The sequence below is a fragment of the Notechis scutatus genome, chromosome 6, assembly GCF_049901735.1.
Source record: "Notechis scutatus isolate UNSWTSFEM ecotype Mainland chromosome 6, rNotScu1.2, whole genome shotgun sequence".
Lineage (NCBI taxonomy): Eukaryota > Metazoa > Chordata > Lepidosauria > Squamata > Elapidae > Notechis > Notechis scutatus.
In genome coordinates this window covers 26,003,544-26,028,499 of record NC_142014.1, presented here as the reverse complement: position 1 = coordinate 26,028,499, position 24,956 = coordinate 26,003,544, and the positions used below count along the sequence as shown (strand labels likewise).

General features: G+C 44.1%; 2 protein-coding genes across 3 annotated transcripts in view; both read left to right on the top strand.

Moving 5' to 3' along the window:
• Window positions 1-10,468, top strand: part of CRACR2A (calcium release activated channel regulator 2A) — a 60,962-nt gene extending 50,494 nt beyond the window's left edge. Inside the window, exons 14-18 of the mRNA XM_087967742.1 lie at window positions 1,832-1,913; window positions 4,700-4,814; window positions 5,519-5,620; window positions 8,883-8,959; window positions 10,320-10,468. Of these exons, the coding sequence (XP_087823868.1) occupies window positions 1,832-1,913; window positions 4,700-4,814; window positions 5,519-5,620; window positions 8,883-8,959; window positions 10,320-10,410 (467 nt within the window). The 3' untranslated portion in view covers window positions 10,411-10,468. The remainder of the gene's footprint in view (window positions 1-1,831; window positions 1,914-4,699; window positions 4,815-5,518; window positions 5,621-8,882; window positions 8,960-10,319) is intronic.
• A 7,558-nt stretch (window positions 10,469-18,026) lies between these two features.
• The window catches only part of TSPAN9 (tetraspanin 9), a 117,990-nt gene continuing 111,060 nt past the window's right edge, over window positions 18,027-24,956 (top strand). The window contains exon 1 of one of the 2 annotated variants that reach the window (XM_026679293.2): window positions 18,027-18,150. The gene's annotated coding sequence lies outside the window, so the exon portion shown is untranslated. The remainder of the gene's footprint in view (window positions 18,151-24,956) is intronic. The other variant, XM_087967726.1, reaches the window with a different exon arrangement.

Sequence of the window (24,956 nt, the reverse complement as noted above, 5' to 3'; positions counted from 1 at the left end):
TATGATTTGATTGCTTATTGTACCCTATGACTATTATTAAGTGTTGTACCTTATGGTTCTTGATTCTTGACTAATGTATCTTTTCTATTATGTACACTGAGAGCATTTGCACCAAGACAAATTCCTTGTGTGTCCAACCACACTTGGCCAATAAACCTATTCTATTCTATTCTATTCTATTCTATTCTATTCTATTCTATTCTATTCTATTCTATTCTATTGTGCTGGAATCCTTTTGATTTGCACAAATGTATTCCTGATGAGTCCCTTCCTGCAAGTCTCTTCTAACTGCTTGAAATGCTGGTGCTAGCAAAACTTATTGTCTTTCGTTGGAAGACAAAGAAAGTTCTCTTTGGAAAGCAAAGAAACTGCTCTTTAGACATCTGCATTCAATCTCCTTCCTTCCATTTTGCCTTCTGCACTGGCTGTTTTTCTGTTTCTTCTCAGCTATTTTGGTGGTTTCATCTGAAAGCTATTTGTGCTTTTTTCCCCTCTGGTTTCTTGCATGGGAGGTGTTCAACCACAGTTTCTGTGATGGCCGATCAAATTTCTGGCCACAGTGCATTAGGCATCTTCTGAGCCATATCTAGCAGTTTAAACCTATTTTTTTTTCCACCTCAATTGCATGGAAAGGGATTTTGATGGGTGTTGATTTTGGTAAGGTCAAACTTCTGTGGCGGTGCTGCCTCTTTGACGTTGCAAAATTTAACTCTGTTCTTAGGCCCCAGCAATTCATGATCTGAACCAGGTATGTCTCAACACACAGGGGACTGAGGTGGACATAGTCAATTGAGTTTCAGTGCAAAGAAGAGAAACTAAGATGATTAAAGGCCTGGAGACTAAAACATACAAAGAACGATTGCAGGATTTGGGTATGGCCAGTCTAGAGAAAAGAAGGACTAGCGGAAACATGATAGCAATATTCAGTATTTAAGTGGCTGCCACAAAGAGGAGGGTGGGTCAAGCTATTCCCCAGAGCACCTGAGGACAGGACAAGAAACAATGGATGGAAACTAATCAAGGAGAGAAGCAACTTAGAACTAAGGAGAAATTTCCTAACAGTGAGAATTAATCAGTGGAATGGCTTGTTTTCAGAAATTCTGGGTGCTCCATCACTGGAGGCTTTTAAGACGAGATTGGACAGCCATTTGTTTGAAGCTGTACAGGGCCTGCAGCTTCAGCAGGGGGTTGGACAAGATCAGTGGTCGCCAACCACATGGCCCACGGGAACACAAGGCTTGTGTCATTTGCATTGCAAACATGAGGTAGTGAGGGGAGGGGGAAAGGGCGGAGGGGGGAACTTGCCCCACTCACCCCATGTGCCTCGCCTTCTTTCCGCTTCTTTCTTCTTCTGCTTTTGGCTGCACGCAAGGAAAGCAGCAAAAGTCTTTCTTTCTCTCCGCCAAACTCTGCCAGAAATGAGTCTTTGGGACCCTGCAAGGCCTCCTGCTCCAAGAGGCTGTGCTGGCGTGACAAGTCTCACAAAGACTCATTTCTGGCAGAGTTTGGGGGAGAGAAAGAAAGACTTCTGCCGCTTCTGCTGCTTTCCTTGCATGAAGCCAAAAGTCTCTCCCCCCGAGAACAGAACTGGAGACAGTATCCTGTGATCCCAAATAAAGAATGATCGATTGGTAGGAAAATGGGGTGGGGAATTTTCCTGCAGACTTTTTTGGGATTTTCCCAGGGTCTCTGATCCGCGGGATTTAAAATTATGAGTTTGGTGGTCCCTGAGGTCCAAAAGGTTGGCGAGCCCTGGATCAGAAGACTGCCGAGGTTCTTTCCAGCTCTCTTCTGATTGATTGATACAATTTGAGCTATTTGTCTTCTGCAGGTGTGGATTATTCTATGAAAACCGTGAACTTGGATGGCAGCCAGGTGGTGCTGCAACTCTGGGACACTGCTGGGCAAGAAAGGTAATCCAAGACCTTCTTATCCGCTGGCTGAGATCTTGGTTGGAAATGCCCGCAATGTGTAGTTCAGCCCAATTCCTGTGGAAGGTGTGTCCGTCCTCAAGGTAGATCAGAGTAAGAAACCACTGCTCTGTGAATGGCAAATCATCAAAGATCCACCGGCTTCCCTCACCTGTTTTGACCTGTCTGCTGAGACGGTTTACTGGGGTGTGGCTGATGAACATGTTACAACTACTTGGAGGCACAGGTGAGGGCTGAGCACCGGGTGAGAACCAACGGTGAATCAACGGCCCTAAAATGGGCACGGCAGGCAGGGCCCTCAACCAGAGGTGCTAGTCCTCATACACACTTATCAATTTAGGACTACAACAAACAGCTACAATGACAGAGAGTGGGGTGCAATGGTTCAGTGGTTAAAGATGCTGAGCTTGTCCGCTGGAAAGCTGGGAGCTCAGGTTCGAGACCCAAGCACCATGTGACGGATGAGCGTCCGTTACTTGCCTTGGCTCCTATCTGCCTAGCAATTCGAAAGCATGCATATGTGAGTAGATAAATGGGTACCACTTCGGTGGGAAGGTAACAGCATTCTGTGCCCCTTGGCGTATAATCATTCTGACCACGTGACCGCACAAGTCTTTTTGGACTCTCTAGGCTAGGAAACAGAGATAAGTCGGACACTCCTGGAGAGGGGAAACCTTTACTTTTAGTTTCTACAATGACAAACTCTTGCAAGGCTGTATGTGCTCCCTTTATTTTCATGTAATCTAGGAAGGGACTGGTCTGAAACATTTTCTCAAGTTAATTTTGTGGTGTTCACTCAGGCCAGTGGTGGGATTCAAATTTTTTTACTACCGGTTCTGTGGCTTGGTAGGCATGGCGTGGCTTGGTGGGTGTGGCTTGGTGAGCATGGCAGGGGAAGGATACTGTAAAATCCCCCTTTCCACCCCACTCCTGGGGGAAGGTTACTGCAAAATCTCCATCTCCACCCCACTAACCTGCTTTGCAGCTCCGTTCTCCTGTGCAGGGCAACCAAAGACGACGCAGCCGATCAGCTGGGACTCAATGGGAGGCAGAGAAGAGATGGGGGCAGGGCCAGACAGAGGCGGTATTTTCCGCTTCTCCGAACTGCTCAAGATTTCCGCTACTGGTTTTCCAGAACTGGTCAGAACCTGCTGAATACCACCTCTGACTCAGTCTCCTGTAAGAGGGCTATTGCCTCGGCAGCAGTTCTTCCTCCTGTCTGTCAAGGCCATTCCCGTTCCCCTCTGCTTTTTGAACCAGCTGTGGTTTTTCTTCTTTCTTTTCTTAAACTAGGAATCCTGAAAGAGTTTTTTGCCCATTAGCTTTTTACAAGAATTAGGTACCAGCATATAACTTTTCAAATTCGGCTCCTGTGCCAAGAGTCAGGGTTAAAGGCCGAAGACTGGAGGAACTCAACGGACATACCAAGAAAACAAGATTTCTGATGGAGAAGCTGTTTCTTACTGGCAATTCAGCCTAATGACCGCCACCTTAAATGTGGACCTTAAATCTTAGAAATTCAGTTTGGTTATGGGTGTTATTTTCTTTAGCTGCCGTTTCCCAGTTGAAGAGCGGTTAAGGAGCGATTAAAAAACAAAAGGGAATTCTGACTGAATATTTAAAAAGAAAACTTTTCTCAACAGTAAAAGCAATTTGAATTACCAGCCAAAAGAGGTGGTGGGCTTCTCTGTGCCAGGTGTGTTCAAACACAGACTAGAGCATGGGTCACCAACCTTTCAGACCCCAGGGACCACTAAATTCATAATTTTAAATCCCGCGGACCACCAGTATGATCTGCCTAATGACCAGCTGGGTGGGCGTGGCTAGGTGGTCATGTGACTGGGTGGGCGTGGCCAACTCAATGTCACTCACCTAGAGAGGCGCCTCCCAGCCTCTATTCGGCCCTCCCCTCCCAGCCATTCCTCGCCTGCCCGTCTGGGCTCCTTAGGGGCCCCAACAGGAAGCAGTTGTTGGAGCTAAGCAGCCTCCATGAGAAAGAGTTTGCAAAACATCTGGATCAGTTCAAATGGGATCTAATCGAGAAGGAGGCTCAGCAGAAGCCCCTCCCTGAGGATTACGAGCATAGGCTTTCCGAGCAGAGGGAAGGCCTGCGGGAGTGCAAGGCCAGGTCAGGGGTGGGATGCAAATATTTTTACTACAGGTTCTGTGGGCGTGGCTAGGTGGGCGTGGCCATGTGACTGGGTGGGCGTGGCTTCTTTTGTGTAGCAGCAAAAAAAAATCCCCCCATGCTCTGTTTGTTTGCTTTTTTGCCTCCTGGGCCTCAGGGAAGCCTCCTGGGCGAAGCAGTACGACAGTGGTGGGGATCCTGGCACAGCTGATTGTCAGAACAGCTGATCATCAGGAGGGAAGGAAAAAAAAGGAAATCCCGGTTCGGCCGAACTGGTAGCTGTTTTTATTACTACCGGTTTGGCTGAACTGTAACATTTGTTTACTACTGATTCACAAGAACTGGGCCAGAAGAATCCCACCTGTGGGCCAAGTACTGGCGCCTGGAAGCTCAGCGGACTGAGATGGTCATCCAGTTCCAGGCCATGATGCCATCCCACTGGAACGAGGCCAAGTCTTGCAAATAATTTTTCTGCGGACCACCAAAATTTTCTCGTGGACCACCAGCTATAGAATGTTCTAAATGGAATTCTACCAGGTGTTGAATGTTCTAAATGGAATTGAGGTTGAACTGAGCAGGGAAGACGGCCGGATTTGATGGCTCCTTTGTGTTCCCGTTCTGTAAAACCGTTAATTTGCAGGTATCGCAGCATCACGAAGCAATTCTTCCGGAAAGCTGACGGGGTTGTTGTGATGTATGACGTAACAGCACAAGACACTTTTGTGGCTGTGAAGCAATGGTTGGTGAGCGTGGAAGTAAGTCTGATTTGATTTAAATTCTCCAGCATTTTGTCTTTCTTTCTTTCTTTCTTTCTTTCTTTCTTTCTTTTTCTTTCTTTCTTTCTTTCTTTCTTTCTTTCTTTCTTTCTTTCTTTTTTCTTTTTTCTTTCTTTCTTTCTTTCTTTCTTTCTTTTCTTTTCTTTTTCTTTCTTTCTTTCTTTCTTTCTTTCTTTCTTTCTTTCTTTTCTTTCTTTCTCTCTCTCTCTCTCTCCCTCCTTCCTTCCTTCCTTCCTTCCTTCCTTCCTTCCTTCCTTCCTTCCTTCCTTCCTTCTTTCTTTCTTTCTTTCTTTCTTTCTTTCTTTCTTTCTTTCTTTCTTTCTTTCTTTCTTTCTTCTTTTTTCCCAAGTGGCTCTGAGTTCCATCGGTCTTCTTAGGCCAGGGGTCTCCAACCTTAGCAACTTTCAGACTTGTAGACTTCAACTCCCAGAATTCCTCAGCCAGACCATTTGACTAAAAAAGGCTGGGAGAGAATCTCTAAGCTGAAGCAGTTTTTGAACCCAAAACAAATATACATGATGATGGAATTACAGTACCTAGCTTTAAATTTTCCTCCTTAATTCAAAACTCCGTCTTTTTCATAATATCATTCAGGGTATCCTAATAAATGTTTCTGTTTGTCAGTTTGTGGATTGCTTTCTTCATATATTCCTGTCCTTCAATTGTTTTTCCCTATTTCCTAGGAGGCAGCTGGAGAGAACATCCCCATCCTTCTGCTGGGCAATAAAGTCGATAAGGAAAAAGAACGAGAGGTTCCTAAGAGATTGGGGGAACATCTAGCCAAGGTATAGTAAGAAGAGAGAGAGAGAGCGAGCATCGGATAATCTAGGCATAAAATAAATATTCCGTTAACACATAGCCCTAGAAATGACTTCTTAAAAAGAATTTATTCAGTGATATCTATCTTCCTTCTGTTATTGAGGTTAGGGATAGCCTTAGAAATATGGAACCCCACTGTTTCTGTGATTGTTAAAAGTAAAAATGCTTATTCTGTTACATCTGGAAAAAGATATCCCTTGATTCAGGAGCTTGTTTCAACAAAAGCCTCGGGAGCTGTTAATAGATAGAATAGAGTAGAATTCTTTATTGGCCAAATGTGATTGGACACACAGGGAATTTATCTTGGTGCAAATGCTCAGTGTACATAAAAGAAAAGATACATTCGTCAAGAGTCGAGAATCATCAGGTACAACACTTAATAATAGTCACAGGGTACAATAAGCAATCAAATCATACCAAGAAACAATAAATAAAAATTGTAAGGATACAAGCGACAAGGTTACAATCCTACAGTCACAAGTGGGAGGGGATGGGTGATAAGGAATGATGAGAAGATTAACAGTAATAGTAGTGCAGACTTTGTAAATAGTTGAACAGCGTTGAGGGAATGTTTGTTTGGCCTTCGAGGAAAACACTGTCCTTGTGTATAGTTGTTCTGGTATACAGGGCTCTATAGTATCGTTTTGAGGGAAGGAGTTGAAACAGTTTATGTCCAGGATGTGAGGGGTCTGTAGATAATTTCACAGGCATCTTTTTGACTCGTGCAGTATACAGGTCCTCGATGGAAGGCAGGTGGGTAGCAATTGTTTTGTCTGCAGTCCTAATTACTCTCTGGAGTCTGTGTCTGTCCTGTTGGGTTGCAGAGCCAAACCAGACAGTTATAGAGGTGCAGATGACAGACTCAATCATTCCTCTGTAGAACTGGATCAGCAGCTCCTTGGGCAGTTTGAGCTTTCTGAGTTGGCGCAGAAAGAACATTCTTTATTGTGCTTTTTTGATGACATTTTTGATGTTGACATTTTAGGTCTTGTGATATGGTAGAACCTAGAAATTTGAAGGTCTCTTCTGTTGATACTGTGTTGTCTAGTATTGTAAGAGGTGGTAGTATGGGAGGGTTTCTTCTAAAGTCTACCACCATTTCTATGGTTTTGAGTGTGTTCAGTTCCAGATTGTTCCGGTTACACCACGAGGCAAGTTATATAACCTACTGTCTGTCTGCAGATTTGTCGTTGTCTCAAACATTGTCTTAACTTCCTGATAAAGGAATTTTGGAGGTCTCCTTTCCTTCCTGTCTACTTTAGAGCAGATTCTCATGTTCCTAAAAGTACTGTAATTACAGAATAGAAATAGAAATAGAGCTGGAAGGGACCTTGGAGGTCTTCTAGTCCAGCCCCCTGTTCAAGCAGGAGAACCTATATTATTTCAGACAAATGGCCTGTCCAGTCTCTTCCTAAAAGCCTCCAGTGATGCCCACAATTCCTGAAGGCAAGTTGTTCCACTGGTTAATTGTCCCCACTGTTAGGAAGTTTCTCCTTAATTCCAGGTTGCTTCTCTTCTTGATTAGTTTCCATCCGTTGTTTCTTATCTTGTCCTCTGGTGCTTTGAATAGCTTGACCCCCTCTTCTTTGTGGCAGCCCCTCAAATACTTGGAATACTGCTATCATGTCACTCCTAATTCTTCTTTTCTTTACACTAGCCAGACCCAAATCCTGCAGTTTTTCTTCATATGGTTTAGTCTCCAAGCCGTTGATCACCTTAGTTACTCTTCTCTGAACTTTTTCCAAAGTCTCAACAATAGATACAAACTCAAGGTAAACCACACCAAACTTGATTGCAGGAAATACTTCAGCAACAGAGTGGTCAATGTCTGGAATACTCTACCTGACTCTGTGGTTTCTTCCCCAAACCCCAAAAACTTTAACCTTAGACTGTCTACTATTGACCTCACCCCTTTCCTAAGAGGTCTGTAGGGGGCGTGCATAAGCGCACTAATGTGCCTACTGTCCCTGTCCTATTGTTTCTTTCTTTTTTCTTATTCATATCCATTTCATGTATTCATAACTATGTTTATACTTATACCTGTTATCTTATTATCGCTTGACAAAATAAATAAATAAATAAATTATAGCCACATCTTTACTTTCTCCTTCAGGTTTTTCTTTTTCCATGCTCCTCATGATTCCAATGACCTTTTATCTGTTCTCTCTCTCTCTATAAAACTATACAGTATATACAGTATCTTTATTGTCTTTATTGTGATTCACTGCTTTGAGGCTGTCAAAGTCAGCTGGTCTGCAGCTGTAGAGGAAGTCCAAATTGTCTCTCAAGGTCCCCCTAAACAGAATAACAGAGTTGGAAGGGAGCTTGAAGTCCCTTCTGCTCAATAGAGTAGAGTAGAGTAGAGTAGAGGAGAGGAGAGGAGAGGAGAGTAGAGTAGAGTAGAGTAGAGTAGAGTAGAGTAGAATAGAATAGAATAGAATAGAATAGAATAGAATAGAATAGAATAGAATAGAATAGAATAGAATAGAATTAGAATAGGGTAGGGTAGGGTAGAGTAGAGTAGAGTAGAGTAGAGTAGAGTAGAGTAGAATAGAATAGAATAAAATAGGAAATTGAATGAGAATAGAATAGGATAGAATAGAATAGAATAGAATAGAATAGAATATAGTAGAGTAGAGTAGAGTAGAGTAGAATAAAATAGGAAATTGAATGAGAATAGAATAGAATAGAATAGAATAGAATAGAATAGAATAGAATAGAATAGAATAGAATAGAATAGAATTCTTTTATTGGTCATGTGATTGGACACACAAGAATTTTTCTTGGTCAAGCAGGAGAACCTCTACCATTCCAGACAAATGGCTGTCCAGTCTCTTCTTAAAAGCCTCCAGTGATGGAGCACCCACAGCATCTGGAGGCAAGCAGTTCCACCGGTTGGTTATTCTCACTGTCAGTTACTTATAGTGAAGTCACATTGATTCTCCACACAGAATATGCTCCTTCAAGAGTTCTCGAGCAACACAGAAGGAAAAGGATGGGAAGTGGAACCTGAAAAAGGAGGTTCTGTAACCCCTCTAATAGTCTTGTCAATCTAATTCTACCCTATGGAGTTGTTAGACCGTGAATTCACCTGGCTGCATCTTCCATGTTTGAATTGTAGGGCCCATGTGGTGTCTTGCTTCTGGTTCCTTCGTCTTTGCTGAAAAACTATTAGGAATCTTTTACTTTTAGACAATCTTCTTTTTTTTCTCCTCTGCTCTGTTCTAGGATTACAGTATAATTTTTTATGAATGCAGTGCCTTGACGGGGGAGAACATCAAAGCACCTATACTTCACTTGGCCAGGTAAGGAAAAGAGGGCTTGAGTTAAGTAAATTCCAGAAAGTGATAGAAGGGCAATCTTCTATCTATCTATCTATCTATCTATCTATCTATCTATCTATCTATCTATCTATCTATCTATCTATCTATCTATCCATCCATCATTTGCCTGCCTGCCTGCCTGCCCCCTCATCCACCCATCATCTATCTACCTATCCTTCCACCCATCATTGATCTCTATCTATCTACCTACCCATCCATCCATCCATCCATCATTTATCCACCTGCCTGCCTGCCCCCCATCCATCCATCATCTATCTACCCATCCATCCATCCTTTATCATCTATCTGTCTGTCTGTCTGTCTGTCTGTCTGTCTGTTTATCTATCTATCTATCTATCTATCTATCTATCTATCTATCTATCTATCTATCTATCTATCTACTCTACCTATCCATCCATCCATCATTTGCCTGCATGCCTGCCTGCCCCCTCATCCACCCATCATCTATCTATCTACCAATCCATCCACCCATCATTTATCTCTATCTATCTACCTACCCATCCATCCATACATCCATCATTTATCCACCTGCCTGCCTGCCCCCATCCATCCATCATCTATCTACCCATCCATCCATCCTTTATCATCTGTCTATCTATCTATCTATCTATCTATCTATCTATCTATCTATCTATCTATCTATCTATCATCTATCTATCTATCTTCTATCTATCTATCTCATCTTCCTGCCTGCCTTCCCATCTGTCTGTGTCTGTCTGTCTACCAACCTACCTACTGACCTACCTACCTATCATCTCATCTGCCTGCCTGCCTTCCCCCCCATCTGTCTGTCCATCCGTCCATCCATCCATCCATCCATCCATCCATCCATCCATCTATCTCCATCTCAGACTGAGCTCTCAGTACAGCAGGAAAAGATTCATGTTAACATCCGATGGCATGAATTCTTAGCACCCATAGTGAAAGTCTTTCCATCATTTTCTACTTTTAACGCCCTCATGCATAATTGATTGGTGAAATCGTTTCTCTCGGAGGGCTCCGGCGTTTCATGGGAAACCTGTCTCTGAATGATCCCGAGCTCCCGTCAAGGAGCCAAGCTCCTTGATTGGGAGCTGCCTGGGGTTGGCTGAAAGCCATATGAATGTTTTAAGTAAAGTAAATAATAAATAAAGGGGCCTTGTGGTATTTCTGCATCAGAGACGCTCTGTCTCTGAATTCAAAATGCTGGAGAGAAGCAAGAGTGTTCACGCATGTTTCCAAAGAGGCATGTAGAGAGCTGCTGCTGGAAAAGAGAATAGAATAGATGGTCCAGATTGGAAAACAGCAACAATTCGCCTCTAACTGCTTTTGTCTCCCATAGGATTTTAAAAGAGCAGGAAGACAACGCGAAAGAAAAAACCGTTCAGCTTCAACAACAGCCTAAAAAAACAATTTGCTGTTCCAGGCAATAAAGCACACGCAGAACTCCCTTTAATAAATAAACACACAATCATTTTCATCTTCCCTACACTACGGAGTCCTGGATTATATTGTCAGGCATTGTTTATGGCTTTCACAGGACCAGTAAAGACATTTTGCCTCTAGTTTGATTGGAATTTTAGAATGGATTACAGAATAACAGAGCTGGAAGGGACCTTAGAGGTCTTCTAGTCCAACCCGCCTGCTCAAGACAAGAGTCCTTATTTCATTCCGGATAAATGACTGTCCAGTCTCCTCTTAAAAATCTCCAGTGATGAAGCACCCACAACTTCTGGAGCTGTTCCACTGGTTAATTGTTCTGTCAGGAAATTTCTCCTTATTTCCAGGTTAAATCTTTCCTTGTTCAGTTTCCATCCATTGCTTCTTGTTCTGCATTCAGGTGCTTTGGAGAATAGCTTAACTCCCTCTTCTTTTGTTCTGACCCAAACCCTTTTCAAATAAGACAAACAATGATCAAAGGGAACAGAAACTTTTTAATGAGTCTTACGAATCCCCGGTTAAAAAGCTGCTGCAAACTAATTAACTTTGATAAGCACAAACCTTGCAAAAACTTTACAAGACTGCCAAAAATCACAGATAAGAAATATTTCACAACACAAGGGTCTTCAAATACCAATTTAAGATACTGTAATGTCCATGAGGCTGAGTTTCAAAACGTTTTTGCTTCCTGCAAAGAACATTCGCTTCACAGCTGGCTTTTATCTTCTTGAAGGAGGGGCCATTACCTTGCAGCCTTACTCCTGAGTCGCCCATGCTGTTGCAGCTGCTCTTTCCTGCGAGCAACCCTGCACGTACGCACACTTGGCACAGGCTCCTCATCGCTGATGAGTAGATCACACCTTCTCATCACTGCTGCCAGCCCCCACAATCTCCGAAGGCAGCATTCCACCCCCTAATGGTCCTGGCCCATCATCTGAGTCCTCGCTCTCCTTAGCCATCCGTACTTGCTGCAGGCTAACGACATCATCTTTGTGGCAGCCCCTCAGATATTGGAACACTGCTATCACGTCACCCCAGTCCTCCTTTTCATCAGATTAGACATGCCCAGTTCCTGCAACTGTTCTTCCTATGTTTTAGCCTCCAGTCCCCTGATCCTCTGTGTTGCTCTTCTCTGCGTTACAAAATCTAGGATGCAAATATGGAAGAGGATTGGTAATCAACTGTTACTAAGAACACTGCCTCAAGTGAAGAAGGAATCAGGAGCGTGTCGGACTGCAGCCTGCCTTCCCTTCCTTGTCCATTGACCTGCATTCATAAATTTGCAATGTAATGTTATGGTAAACTCACCTGCCACCAAACTATGTAATTAACCGTGACTTGGAAAGCAGGGACGGCTGAACTAGCAATATATGATCTCTTTTCCCATCATAAATATTTAGGAAGAAAGGGAAATATGTGAGGACATCCAAATTTCACCGGACTTTAACCTGCAGGAGGTCTTGTAGTCAAACTCCCTGCTCAAGCAGGAGACACTATACCAGTAGTGGCAAACCTTTTTGGGCTCCTGTGCCAAAAATTGTGGACATGCTTGCACACTCGTGCTCGTGTGCCAGCACCCAGAAGGCAATGCCTCCCCATGCCCCCTACGTATGTGTACGCAATCCCCCCACCCCCTGCCGTGCCCCCTTACCTGCACTACACCTCACAGCTGATTTTCGGCTGGTTTGAGGCCTTTTTTGGCCTCCCAGAGGCTTGAGGAAGGCTTCTGCAGGCTTTGCAGGCCAAAAACTAGCCCCATTTCGTGACTTCCGGTATTTTTGGAAAAACAGGAAGTGACAAAACAGGGCTAGTTTTCGGCCTGTAAAGCCTGCAGAAGCTTTCCTCAAGCCTTTGGGAGGCTGAAAAAGGCCTCAAACTTGCCAAAAATGAGTTATGAGGCACGCGCATGTGCAGTGAGGTAAGTTTGCCTGCAGCTCGCGTGCTGGCACAAATGGCTCTCGTGCCACTTGTGGCACGCGTGCCATAGGTTCGCCATCACAGCCCTATACCATTTCAGACAAATGGTTGTCCAATCTCTTCTTAAAAACCTGTAGACATTTCTCCTTAGATGCTTTTCTCCTTGGTTAGTTTCCATCCACTGCTTCTTGTCTTGCCTTCAGGTGCTTTGAAGAATAGATTGACCTGTTCTTTGTAGTAGCCCCTCAAATATTGGAACACTGCTATCATGTCATCCCGAGTTTTTCTTTTAATTAAACTAGACATGCCCAATTCCTGCAATCATTTTAGCCTCCAGCCCCCTAAACATCCTTATTGCTTTCCAGAGTCTCAACATCCTTTTTTCATTGTTCCGACCAAAACTGGATGTAGGATTCCAAGTGTGGCTTTACCAAGGCATTATAAAATGGCACTAACTCTTCATATGAACTTGATTCCATTCCTCTGTTAATGCAGCCTAGAACTGTGTTGGCTTTTTTGGCAGCTGCAGCACATGGCTGGCTCACATTTAAATGATATGTTAAGTGAGAACTGGATTGTGTCCACTTCTGAGCTCAGCTCTTTAAACAAGCCCCGGAAAGACTGCATCAGGTTCAGAAGTGGCTTGTTTGTACGAAACCTGCAATCCAAGCCGAATAATGAACAATTACCCATGTCTGGCTTGCAAAAGAGAACAGTGAAATGAGATACAATAGGCACAGGCAGCTCCATGTAAAAGAGGCAGATATATTCCCAGTTGAAATGGTGAGCAGGGCGAGAAGACCTGGTTCAAAGATTCAGGAGGATTTGGAAGCTGAGACATACTGGAACCTTCTGCCTCTAGAAGAACAAAGACTCAGCTTGCTGGAATGGCTGTAGGGCCACCTGTCAGATAATTTAGTGGATTCTTGCCCTGAGCAGGAAGAATGACTACATGTCCACTAGATTTTTTATTCTAATCCATAAGGAAGGCTGAGCACCAAAGAATGGAGGCCTTTGAACTCTGGTGCTGGAGAAGACTCCTGCGAGTCCCTTGGACTGCAAGGCGATCCAACCGGTCAGTCCTAGAGGAGATCAGCCCTGACTGCTATTTAGAAGGCCAGATCCTGAAGATGAAACCCAAAATGGCCACCTCATGAGAAGGAAGGATTCACTGGAGAAGAACCTAATGCTGGGAACGATTGAGGGACAAAGAAGAAGAAGGGGACGGCAGAGAAAGAGGTGGATGGATGGAGTCACTGAAGCAGTCGGCATGACCTTAAATGGACTCCAGAAGATGGTGGAGGACAGGAAGGTCTGGAGGAACGTTATCCATCAGGTCGCGATGGGTCAGACATGACTTCACAACTAACATCCATTCAGTGACCAAAGCAATCAAAGCTGTTTCATTGGGTTCACATCTGGAAAAATAAAGTACAGTTGACCATTACTTATGGATCAAGGCAGGTTTCTTCTGAAGGAACTTTTTGAATTCCTCTTTAAGAAAGTTAAGCATTATTACCTCATGTAATAAATAGCAGGTTCTTAATCTGGATCAACCAGATTCAAAAGCCACCTAGACAGGAATCAAAGCAGATAGCTGTCCACATTCCAAGGCTGCAGTGACTGAAAATGATCCTTCAAAATCGCAGCTGATGCCACTTGGTGCTAACCAATCTGTGTGAACTCAACATCCAGGTCAGCAAATTCTTAGTCATCCAAATAGAATTGGTTGAAAGTTGTCTGAAGGTTGAATTTTTAAAAAAAAATAATAATCCAGTTGCAATGATTCAGAGAACTTCAGACAACCTTCATCCAGGTCATCAGGGAAATAAATAAATTCAATCTGAAAACGCAAGCGCATTATTATCCCAAGTTAGCAGTTACTCACAATGTTAACAACTCCAGATCTAGCTAAAAAACAAAATCACTGGAAAATGATTTGTGAATGTTGCATGTACAGAGTAATACTTTCATGCCATCAGGATAATTACTGTATAATTTGGGAAGGTAATGAATGCTGTTTGAGCTTGAAGGGATAGTTAGGTGATGCTGATTGGTGCAACCGATTGTTCTTGTAATTTTTTTAAAAATATTTATGATTTTATACAAGCTGCCTGGAATGTGTCAAATCAGGCAGGACATAACTTATGTAAATAAATATTAAATGCTCTGATTGGGCTTAAGCTGATTATTTGATGGATTCTGTCCCGCTTCCAGTTTATACACTCACACAGACAGTTGCTGCGGTGAATTAGCAGATAACAGCAGATAAGGAATGCAATCCAAAAACGGTCCCTAAACAACACCTGCTCACCAGAGTGGTTTTGCTTTTAACAGGAGGGTACAGAATAGTCCAAATCCAATCCAAAGCTCTGAGAGCCAGGTCAAGGTTGTGAGACAATCCATAGGTCACAATTTCATGAGCAGAATCCACACAAATGTCACACAAGAGCTGGAGATCAGAGAGTGGATTCCAACAAGGGGTACAGGGAAGTGGAATGGGACAACTCGCCATGACCAATTCTCTGTGGCCAGCTCAGCGCTAAGTTTGAAGACCCTTGTTCTAAAACCATATATGAATAAATACACGGTAGTCCTAGGCTTACAACAGTTCGCATAGTGACCGAAGTTACACACAATGCTAAAAATGTGACTTATGACCATTTTTCAGACTTATGACCATTACAGCATTTCCACGCTCTTGTTACATTCAGATGCTTGACAACTGACTCACGTTTACGATGGCAGTGTCCCCTTTGCGACCTTCTGACCGGCCGAATCAACAGGGAAGAAGCCTGATTCACTTAACAAACGGGTGACTAATTTAAGAACTGCAGCGATTCACTTAACATACGCATCAAGGAAAGTTGTAAAATGGGGCAAAAAACTCCCTGAACACGTGTCTCCCTTAGCAACAGAAATGCTGGGCTCACTTGTGGTTGTATGTCGAGGATTACCTTACTTCTCTCTCTGCCTCTTTAGATCTTCCACATACAGGCAGTTGTCAACTCAATTGACCATAATTCAGCCTGGAATTATGCTCGTTAAATTGTGCCGGTTGTTAAATGGGTCATTATAGCATTGTGCCCGATTTGACCATCGTTTCTGTGGTCGTTGTTACATAAATACCACCGTTGCTAAGCAAAACACCGCAGTCATTTAAGCAAACCCACTGTACATTGTTGGAGTTTCTTTTTTTTGCCAGAAACCAGAATTAAGCACTGGTTTCCAGGAAAACAGCGAAATAAATGTGGGATCCTGTAAAATTCAGCCCACAATGTGATCACATAACCATAAAGGGAAGGAGGGGCAGCCATCAGACCTTTGAAACTGGGACATAAAATAGCTCTGGGGGAAGTTTGTCATAACTCTGGACGGTTGCTAAGCAACAGGTCATAAGTCAAGGAGTAGCTAAGTATTTGGCTTTTCACCTCAAATGAGCACCCAAGGTAGTTATTAGCAATTATCTGGGAGCCACCCTGTGCAACGAAGAAAAAAAAAAGTCCTATTTTTGGTGAAATAAAATTTGGCCTGAGGAACTGGTTCCCGCCATTTTGGCGGGAAGGGAATGAGGGCAGCAAATGGGAGTTTCTCCTTTTTAGCTTTGCGACCCTCGAATTTGATCCTGCCAATTTCTGCCCAATTTGCTCAACCTATAAACTCCATTTCTACTTTCTAGAGCATGAATGATTTATTTAAGAGCAGGCTGCCTGCTGAGGAAGGCTGGGTAGAAGGAGCAAAAAAATGTTTTAAATTGCTGGAGAAAATCAGCAGAAAAATCAGATATGCTGATGATACCACTCAGATGAATAGAGGGAAACTTTAAGAAGCAACGGATGGAAATTGAACAAAGATGATTAAGGGACTGGAGGATAAAACAAAGAAAGAACGGTTGCAGGAACTGGCTTTGGCTAGTCTAGTGAAGAGAAGGACCAGGGGAGACAGGATAGCAGTCTTCCAATATTTGAGGGGCTGCCACAGAGAGGAGGGGGTCAAGCTATTCTCCAAGGCACCTGAAGGCCAGACAAGGAACAATGGATGGAAGCTGAACAAGGAGAGATTCAACCTGGAAATAAGGAGACATTTTCTGACAGTGAGAACAATCAACCGATGGAATAGAAGTTGCCTTCAGAAGTTGTGAGAGCTTCATCACTGGAAGCTTTCAAGAAGTGACTGGATTGTCATCTGTCAGAAATGGTGTAGGGTCTGCTTGGGCAGGGGGGGTTGGACTAGATGACCTACAAGGCCCCTTCCAACTCTGTTAATCTGTATCTGTATCTAGAACTAAGGAGAAACTTCCTGACAGTGTGAACAATTAACCAGTGGAACAACCTGCCACCAGAAGTTGTGGATGCTCCATCACTGCAGGCTTTTAAGAAGAGACTGGACAGCCATTTGTCTGGAATAGTATAGGGTCGGCTGCTTGAGTGGAGGGTTGGGCTAGAAGACCTCTGAGGTCCCTTCCATTATTCTAAAGTGAAAGAAGAGAGTGGCAATGCCACTGCTTTGTATTAAAAAAATAAATAAGATTGTGCTATCAGGGCTAACGTGCAGGAAAGTTGCACCGGGAGTCCTCGACTTGTGACCACAATTGAGCCCAAGATTTAAGTTCCTAAGTGAGACATTTATTAAGTGACTTTATGCCCTGTTTTATGACTTTCCTTGCCCCCAGCGGATACCCGCAGTCAATAAAGTTACAAATGAACTTTCGTTGCATCCAGCTCTCAAAGGATCACCACCTCCAACGTACACTTCACAAACCTGACAAAATAAATCAATGCAAAATTATGTATATACCCACATATATGAGACGACACAGAGAAACAACACAAGTCTAGTTTGGACAGTCTAGATCAGGGGTCCCCAAACTTGGCCACTTTAAATACTTGTGGACTTCAACTCCCAGAATAGAATAGAAGCCACCAATTTCCACTGTCAAAGAAACAGCCTGAGCATGCTTTACATGAAAAGGCAGCCTTTTATTTCATGCACGAGCAGAGAAAACTCTGTCGGAAAAGCATCTCCAAATTGTCATAAGTTTTGAAGATGCTTTTGATCAGTCCGTAGAATTTAAGAAGCTAAACTGATTTTTTTTTTGCCATGTTTGGGGATCAATGTTAATAGCTCCTCTTCTGCCTGAAACACGACTTACTTAAATACAGATAGTCCTCGAGTTATGACCACAACTGAGCCCCAAATTAATGTTGGATGCTGCAACAGTCGTAAGTGTGAGCATAAGGTGTCATAAGTCACCTTTTTTCAGTGCCGTTGTAACTTTGAATTCTGGGAGTTGAAGTCCTCAAGTCTTAAAGTGGCCAAGTTTGGAAGACCTCTGGTCTAGATAGAAGGTTCACTTAACAACCAGGTTGCTCATTTAACGTCAGGAATTCCCTTAACCAAAGTGGCTAGAAAAGCCATAAAACTGGGCAAAAGCACACTTAAACCAATTGTCTCGCTCAACAACATCCATTTGGGGCTCAGTTGGGGTGGTGGTGTCGTAAGTGGAGGACGACCAAACCATCCCCTCGGGAGAGGCGAAAGGACCGAGCGGAGGACCTTTTAGGAGCCCCCCCGCCCCCACTCGGGAAGGACGGCATCGAACGCAGCCAAGGCTGGGACTCAGCCCCGAGCGGAGGGGAGGCGCCGAGCCCTGCGCGCAGCTGGGTTGGCTCCGCCCGGCCCCCGCCTCCGTCCCTCCCTCCTTCCCCGCCTGGCCGTCCCGGCGCCGCCTGCCCCGCCCCGGTTTCCGCTGGCAGCCGTGCCGAGCCGTGCCGAACCGTGCCAAGCCAGTAGACCGGTACCCGGACCGCAAGGCGGTAAGTGCGCTGGGGGGCGGTGGTGGTGGAGGAAAGCCGCGGCTTAACCGGCCGCTCGTCACCCTGCAGCAGCCAGGCCGGAGGAGCCAGCTGGATCGGGGCTGCGGGCTGGGAGGTGGAAAGGGTTCGGTCCCGGGGTTGGGGCGGCTCCGGAGGGGGGGCTCGCTCCCATGGCGGCGCGGCGCGGGAAGGCTCTGGGTTTGGGGAGGGGCGGGCCCGGGGGATTCGCCCAGCGCCCCTCTTCCCCTCGCCCGCGAAACTCCGTTTGCAACTTCGGGGTTGTTTGTTCCCCCTCCCCGCCCGTCAAGCGCGCTTCGTTCCCCCCACGCCGCCCCCCGGTCCTCCGTGGCTGCGGGCCGGGCCGGGCCGGAGGGCTGAATCTCCCATCCCGAAGGGCGGGCCCGAGAGTGGGGTTGGGTTTGGCCGGGTCCCCCACTCCCCTCTCCGGGCGCTCTTGCTCCGAATTGCGAGGCGGGAGGAGCTTGAATGGGCGCAACTTCGGTCCCGGTTTGGGGAACTCGCGGTTCGGCTCTCGCGGCGCCTGGAAGTTTATGCATGCATGTATGTAGTCAGTCAGTCAATCAGTCAGTCTATTCCCTCCTGTCCCATCCCTCCATTCCTCCATCTATCACCTATCAATCTCTCTGTCTAGCTCTATCTATCTAATCTAATCTATCATCTATCATAATCTAATCTAGTCTATCATCTATATCTATCAATCAATCTATCATCTATCAATCTAATCTAATCTAATCTAGTCCATCATCTATCATCAATCAATCAATCTATCATTTATCAATCTAATATAATCTATAGTCTAGTCTATATCATCAATCAATCAATCAATCATCTATCAATCTATCTATCTAATCTTCTAGTCTATCATCTATCTATCTATCTATCTATCTATCTATCTATCTATCTATCTCCTATTTATCTATCTATCTATCTATCTATCTATCTATCTATCATCTATCTATCTTTTCTGTCTGTCTCTGTCTGTCTATCTATCTACTCTACTCTACTCTACTCTACTCTACTCTACTCTACTCTACTCTACTCTACTCTACTCTACTCTCTATATGTCTGTCTATTCCATTTCACCCACCCACCCACCCACCCATCCATCCATCCATCCATCCATCCATCCATCTATCTATCTCTATTTATTGGCAGCTTCTGCGCTAGGAAAAAAAAAAAGGATCAAGCAGACGGGGAGAGCAAGTTATCTCTGAAATGTGTGAAGAGCTCTTCCTTCTCGGGTGAAAGGTAACTGAGGCTGTTGCATGGAGGAGGGCGAACGGTGGAGGGCGAGTCTGGGACTTTGGAGCGGTTCTGAAAGGAGAAAAGTGCAAGTCAGAAATATGGCATCGCCTCTGAGTTGGGGGTGGGGTCATCTCCCCTTTTAAACCTTTCCTCTCCCCAAATGTTGAGTTAAATGTTGAGTTAAATGTTGAGTTATCTGAAAAGGCCAAGGGGTGCTGCCTTCCTAAGTCTTTTCGTTCCATTCACCCTAATTTTTGTAGGTTGGTCGCATTATTCTGTTGTTGCGTTATTCTGTTATTCCATTACTCTGTTATGAATAGGATAGGATAGGATAGAACAGAAAAGAACAGAACAGAACAGTATTCTTTATTGGCCAAGTGTGATTGGACACACAAGGAATTTGTCTTGGTGCAGATGCTCTCAGTGTACATAAAAGAAAAGATACATTCATCAAGAATCATCAGGCACAACACTTAATAATAGTCATAGGGTACAATAAGCAATAAAATCATACTAGGAAAGAATCAATATAAATCGTTAGGGTACAAGTGACAAAGTTATAGTCATACAGTCACAAGTGGGAGGGGATGGGTGATAAGGAGTGATGAGAAGATTAATAGCAATAGTAGTGCAGACTTTGTAAATAGTAGGACAGTGTTGAGGGAATTCTTTGTTTAGCAGAGTGATGGCGGTCGGGAAAAAACTGTCCTTGTGTCTAGTTGTTCTGGTGTGCAGTGCTCTATAGCGTCGTTTTGAGGGTGGGAGTTGAAACAGTTTATGTCCAGGATGTGAGGGGTCTGTAGATAATTTCACAGGCCTCTTTTTGACTCGTGCAGTATGCAGGTCCTCAATGGAAGGCAGGTTGGTAGTAATTGTTTTTTCTGCAGTCCTAATTACTCTCTGGAGTCTGTGTCTGCCCTGTTGGGTTGCAGAACCAAACCAGACAATTATAGAGGTGCAGATGACAGACTCCATCATTCCTCTGTAGAACTGGATCAGCAGCTCCTTAGGCAGTTTGAGCTTTCTGAAGTTGGTGCAGAAAGAACATTCTTTGTTGTGCTTTTTGATAACGTTATTGATGTTAGGTGTCCATTTTAGATACACATAGTTGTGCACATAGCTCTCCGTCTACAACTATTCATTTAGTGACTGTTCAAAGTTACAGAGGTGCTGAAAAAGCAACTGAGGCTCGTGTTTCACACTTAATGACTGTTGCAGTACCCCTATGGTCAGGTGATCAAAATTCAGGCGCTTGACAACTGGCATGTACTTAATGACGGTGGCAGTCTCCTGGGGATCGTGTGATCCCTTTTTATGACCTTCAGACAAGTAAAATCAAAGATTCACTTAACCACCTTGTTAACTAACTTAGCGATGGCGGCAAGAAAGGTAGTAAAAGGGGGGGGGGAAGCGTCCCGTTTAGCAACAGAAATTTTGGACTCAGTTGGGGTCGTAAGTAGAGGACGACCCTGGACCAGGTATTTCTTATGCTACCTATCATCCAGCCTTCAGAGGTGGCCTTCAGCAGGTTCTGACCAGTTCTGGAGAACCGGTAGTGGAAATTTTGAGCAGTTCGGAGAACCGGCCAATCCCACCTCTGACTGGCCCCGCCCCCATCTATTCTCCACCTCCCATTGAGTCCCAGTTGATTGGCTGGCTCTTCTTTTGTTGCCCTGCACAGGAGAACGGAGCTGGAAAGCAGGTTAGTGGGGTGGGGAGGGAATGGGGATTTTGCTATATCCTTCCCCTGCCATGCACACCAAGCCATGCGCACCGAGCAACACCCACCAAGCCACGCCCACAGAACCGGTAGTAAAAAAAAATTGAATCCCACCACTGTAAAGCACACGTGGACTGTGCATTATCTATTCTGTAGGGCTATATACAGAATTTCTAAAAAAATCACAGTGGAAAGAGAGTGTGTTGGTTTGTTGCTATTCCTTAACAGTACAGTAGTGCACTTTATTCAGAAAATGATGCAGAATTTCTGTTAGCAATGTTTCTAGTCAGAGGTGGCATTCAGCAGGTTCTGAACAGTTCTGGAGAACCAGTAGTGGAAGTTTTGAGTAGTTCGGAGAACCGGCAAATCCCACCTCTGACTGGCCCCACCCCTATCTCTTCTCTGCCTCCCATTGAGTCCCAGCTGATCGGCTGGGTCTTCTTTGGTTGCCCTGCACAGGAGAACGGAGCTGGAAAGCAGGTTAGTGGGGTGGGGAGGGAATGGAGAGTTTGCAGTAATCTTCCCCCAGAAGTGGGGAGGGAATGGAGATTTTGCAGTATCCTTCTCCTGCTACGCTCACCAAGCCACATCATGCCCACCAAGCCATGCCCACAGAACCCATAGTAACATTTTTTGAATCCCACTGCTGATTCAGCTGTGCCATGGCTTGATTCCTCTGGAACCATCTTCTGGATGGGAAGGGCTGTTTTGCCTCCTCCATTCCTGGGCTCCAGTCACATGGCTTGGCCACTGGACCGGAGCACAGAACGCCTGCGGAAATTTAATCATTGACTGTGCTTTCTGCCCTGTTCTTTTTTAGTTCAATGACTCGTTTCCTTTTTCAGAATTGTAACTCAAGTATTTCTGGAGGCCAAAAAACAACAACGCAGCGGTCTTCAGCTAAGCTAAACTGAATTTAAATGTGTGGCACTCAAGAGATGTTTTATATCTTGCGGCTTCTACGCTCCTCTAACTTTGGGTGATGCTGAACAAGCATCTCTGTTCAACCCAATTTGTCAGCTCTGTTTCATCCTCTGGGTCTGTACACCTTTCTCCCCATCAATATTTCCGTTTTCACCAGGAAGTTCCTGTCCCTGTACGGTCAATCTGTTTAGGATATCCTGTTAGATGTCTATGGAGATTGTCAGTCATCCAAGTCATGGTTGTCCCAAAGGTGTTTTTCCCAGAGGCAACTGGACTTTCTGGTTTTTCTTTAAAGACGTTTTGCTTCTCATCTAAGAAACTTCTTCTGCCCTGACTGGATGGTGGGGAATGGAAGGATTGATATTCCTTGCAGATAGCTGGTCATTTGCATCCTTTTAGAGGGTGGTTGAGGCCACTTGAGGGTTTGTCTGTGTTCTCAGGGTCACCTCTGTCCTTTCACTGCAGAAAACATCCTGCAGAAAAGTACATCTCCATAACAGTCCTTTCAGCAGTTCCAAGAAGGCTCCACACCCATTTGCACCACTCAGGTGACCCTGAGGACACAGACAAATCTCCAAGTGGCCTCAACGACTCTCCAAAAGAACACAAATGACCAGCTCTCTGCAAGGAATATCAATCCTTCCATTCCCCACCATCCACTAAGAGCTGAAGAAACTTCTTGGATGAGAAGGGAAACGTCTTCAAAAGGAAAAACAAAAAACAAAAACAGAAAGTCCAGTTGCCTCTTGAAAAAGCATCTTTGGGATGTCCTGTTAGCCTCCCAACCCAGCCCAGGGGTGACCAAATCTGAATCTGCTTAGCTTTCCAAGATCAACCAAGGTCAGCTAAGGATCATAGTACTAAAAACATGAGGCTGGAAATCACAGATTTGCATGTGTGAATACATCAGTAAATGAATAGTGAACATGCCATTGTTGTATTAATTTAATCCACCGGTGTCATTCAGATACGGTTTAAGGAAATCTGTGAAAATACCAATAATTGCTATTTGTTGTTATTTATTTTTATCCATGTTTATTATTTTTATATATCATTCACAGTGGCGAACATATCTAATATTCCTTCCTCTTTCTATTTTCCCAACAACAACAACCCTGTGAGGTGGATTGTGCTGAGAGAGTGATAGGTGCATGGTCACCCAGCTGGCTTTCATGCCTAACATGGGACTTTGAACTCACCATCTCCTGGTGATTGGCCCAAAGTTAACCAGCCAACTTTCATGCTTAAAGAAGGACTAGAACTCACCATCTCCTGGTGATTGGCCCAAAGTCACCCAGCCAGCTTTCATGCCTAACATGGGACTATAACTCACCAGCTCCTAGTGATTGACCCAAAGTTACCTAGCCAACTTTCATGCTTAAGGAAGGACTAGAACTCACCATCTCCTGGTGATTGGCCCAAAGTCACCCAGCCAACTTTCATGCTTAAGGAAGGACTAGAAGTCACCGTTTCCTGGTGATTGGCCCTGCTTAAGGAAGGACTAAAACTCACCCTCTCCTGGTGATTGGCCCAAAGTCACACAGCCGGCTTTCATGCCTAACATGGAACTATAACTCACCAACTGCTAGTGATTGGCCCAAAGTTACCTAGCCAACTTTCATGCTTAAGGAAGGACTAGAACTCACGGTCTCCTGGTGATTGGCCCAAAGTCACCCAGCCGGCTTTCCTGCTTAGAATTAGAACTCTACCTCCCAATTTCTAGCTTGGTGCCTTAATCACTAGACCAAGATGGCTGCACATTTCATTGGCTAAAAACTTGCAATTTTGCTCATTTATTTTGCACCAAAAGCAGATGTTAAATATTAAAAAGAAGCTTTATCTAAAAAAAATAATAATAAAGTGTGCCTCTCCCTCACCCTAACTCGCCAAAGCCATCTTCGTTGTATCTCCCTTGATCTGACTACTGAACAAATTAAAGACAGATTGCCCTCCCAAAGAGTGGGTGTTCCGAGCGCAGAGTCCAACACTCCTTCAGGCGAGAGCAAGGCAAGGCGTGTGGCATTTGGCTCCCAGAGATGGAGAACCGTACATCTGCAAAACAGCTGTGCCCCTCCCCCCCATCCCTACAGCCTGTATATATCAAACCAGCTTTTTTTTTTTTTTTTTTTGTTGGTCAAATGCTTTCCTGAAATCAAAGCATGTGACGTCTCTGGCATTCCTGCTATTTATGAGAGACGTCGTGCCATCCAAAGCACGGAATAAGGTTTGTCTTCCAGGAATCACTGCTTTATTTTTCAGAATAATGGACAGATTTCTTTGTACTTGGCTCTAGGATTTGTTCAAGTATAGGTAGTCCTTGACTTTCAAGTTTGTATACTGAAGTTACCATTTGAAGTTACAATGGCATTGAAAAACGTGACTTATGAACACTTTTTTTTCATGCCTACAAACATTTGCAGCATTTCCCTGATCAAAATTCAGAGGCTTGGCAACTGGTTCCTATTTAGTTTAGTTTTAGGTTTAGGTTTAGGTTTAGGTTTAGTTTTAGCTTTAGTTTTAGTTTTAGCTTTAGTTTTAGGTTTATTTTACTTTACTTTTATTTTACTTTATTTTACTTTACTTTAACTTTAACTTTAACTTTAACTTTAACTTTAACTTTACTTTACTTTATTTACTTTACTTTACTTTACTTGATTATCATTGCATCTCGTACAATGAAATCAAACACCATCTTCAGTGCATATCATGACCATGAAAATAAACACAAACACACATCCTTCACACTCCACACATTGAATTGAAAACTCCTGATATTGCATTCGTATTGCACTATACAGTAGAATTCAATAGAGTTACCGCCCTGGGATAGAAGCTGTTTTTCAGCCTATTTGTCCTTGTTTTTATTATCCTGTACCGTCTGCCAGAGGGTAATAGT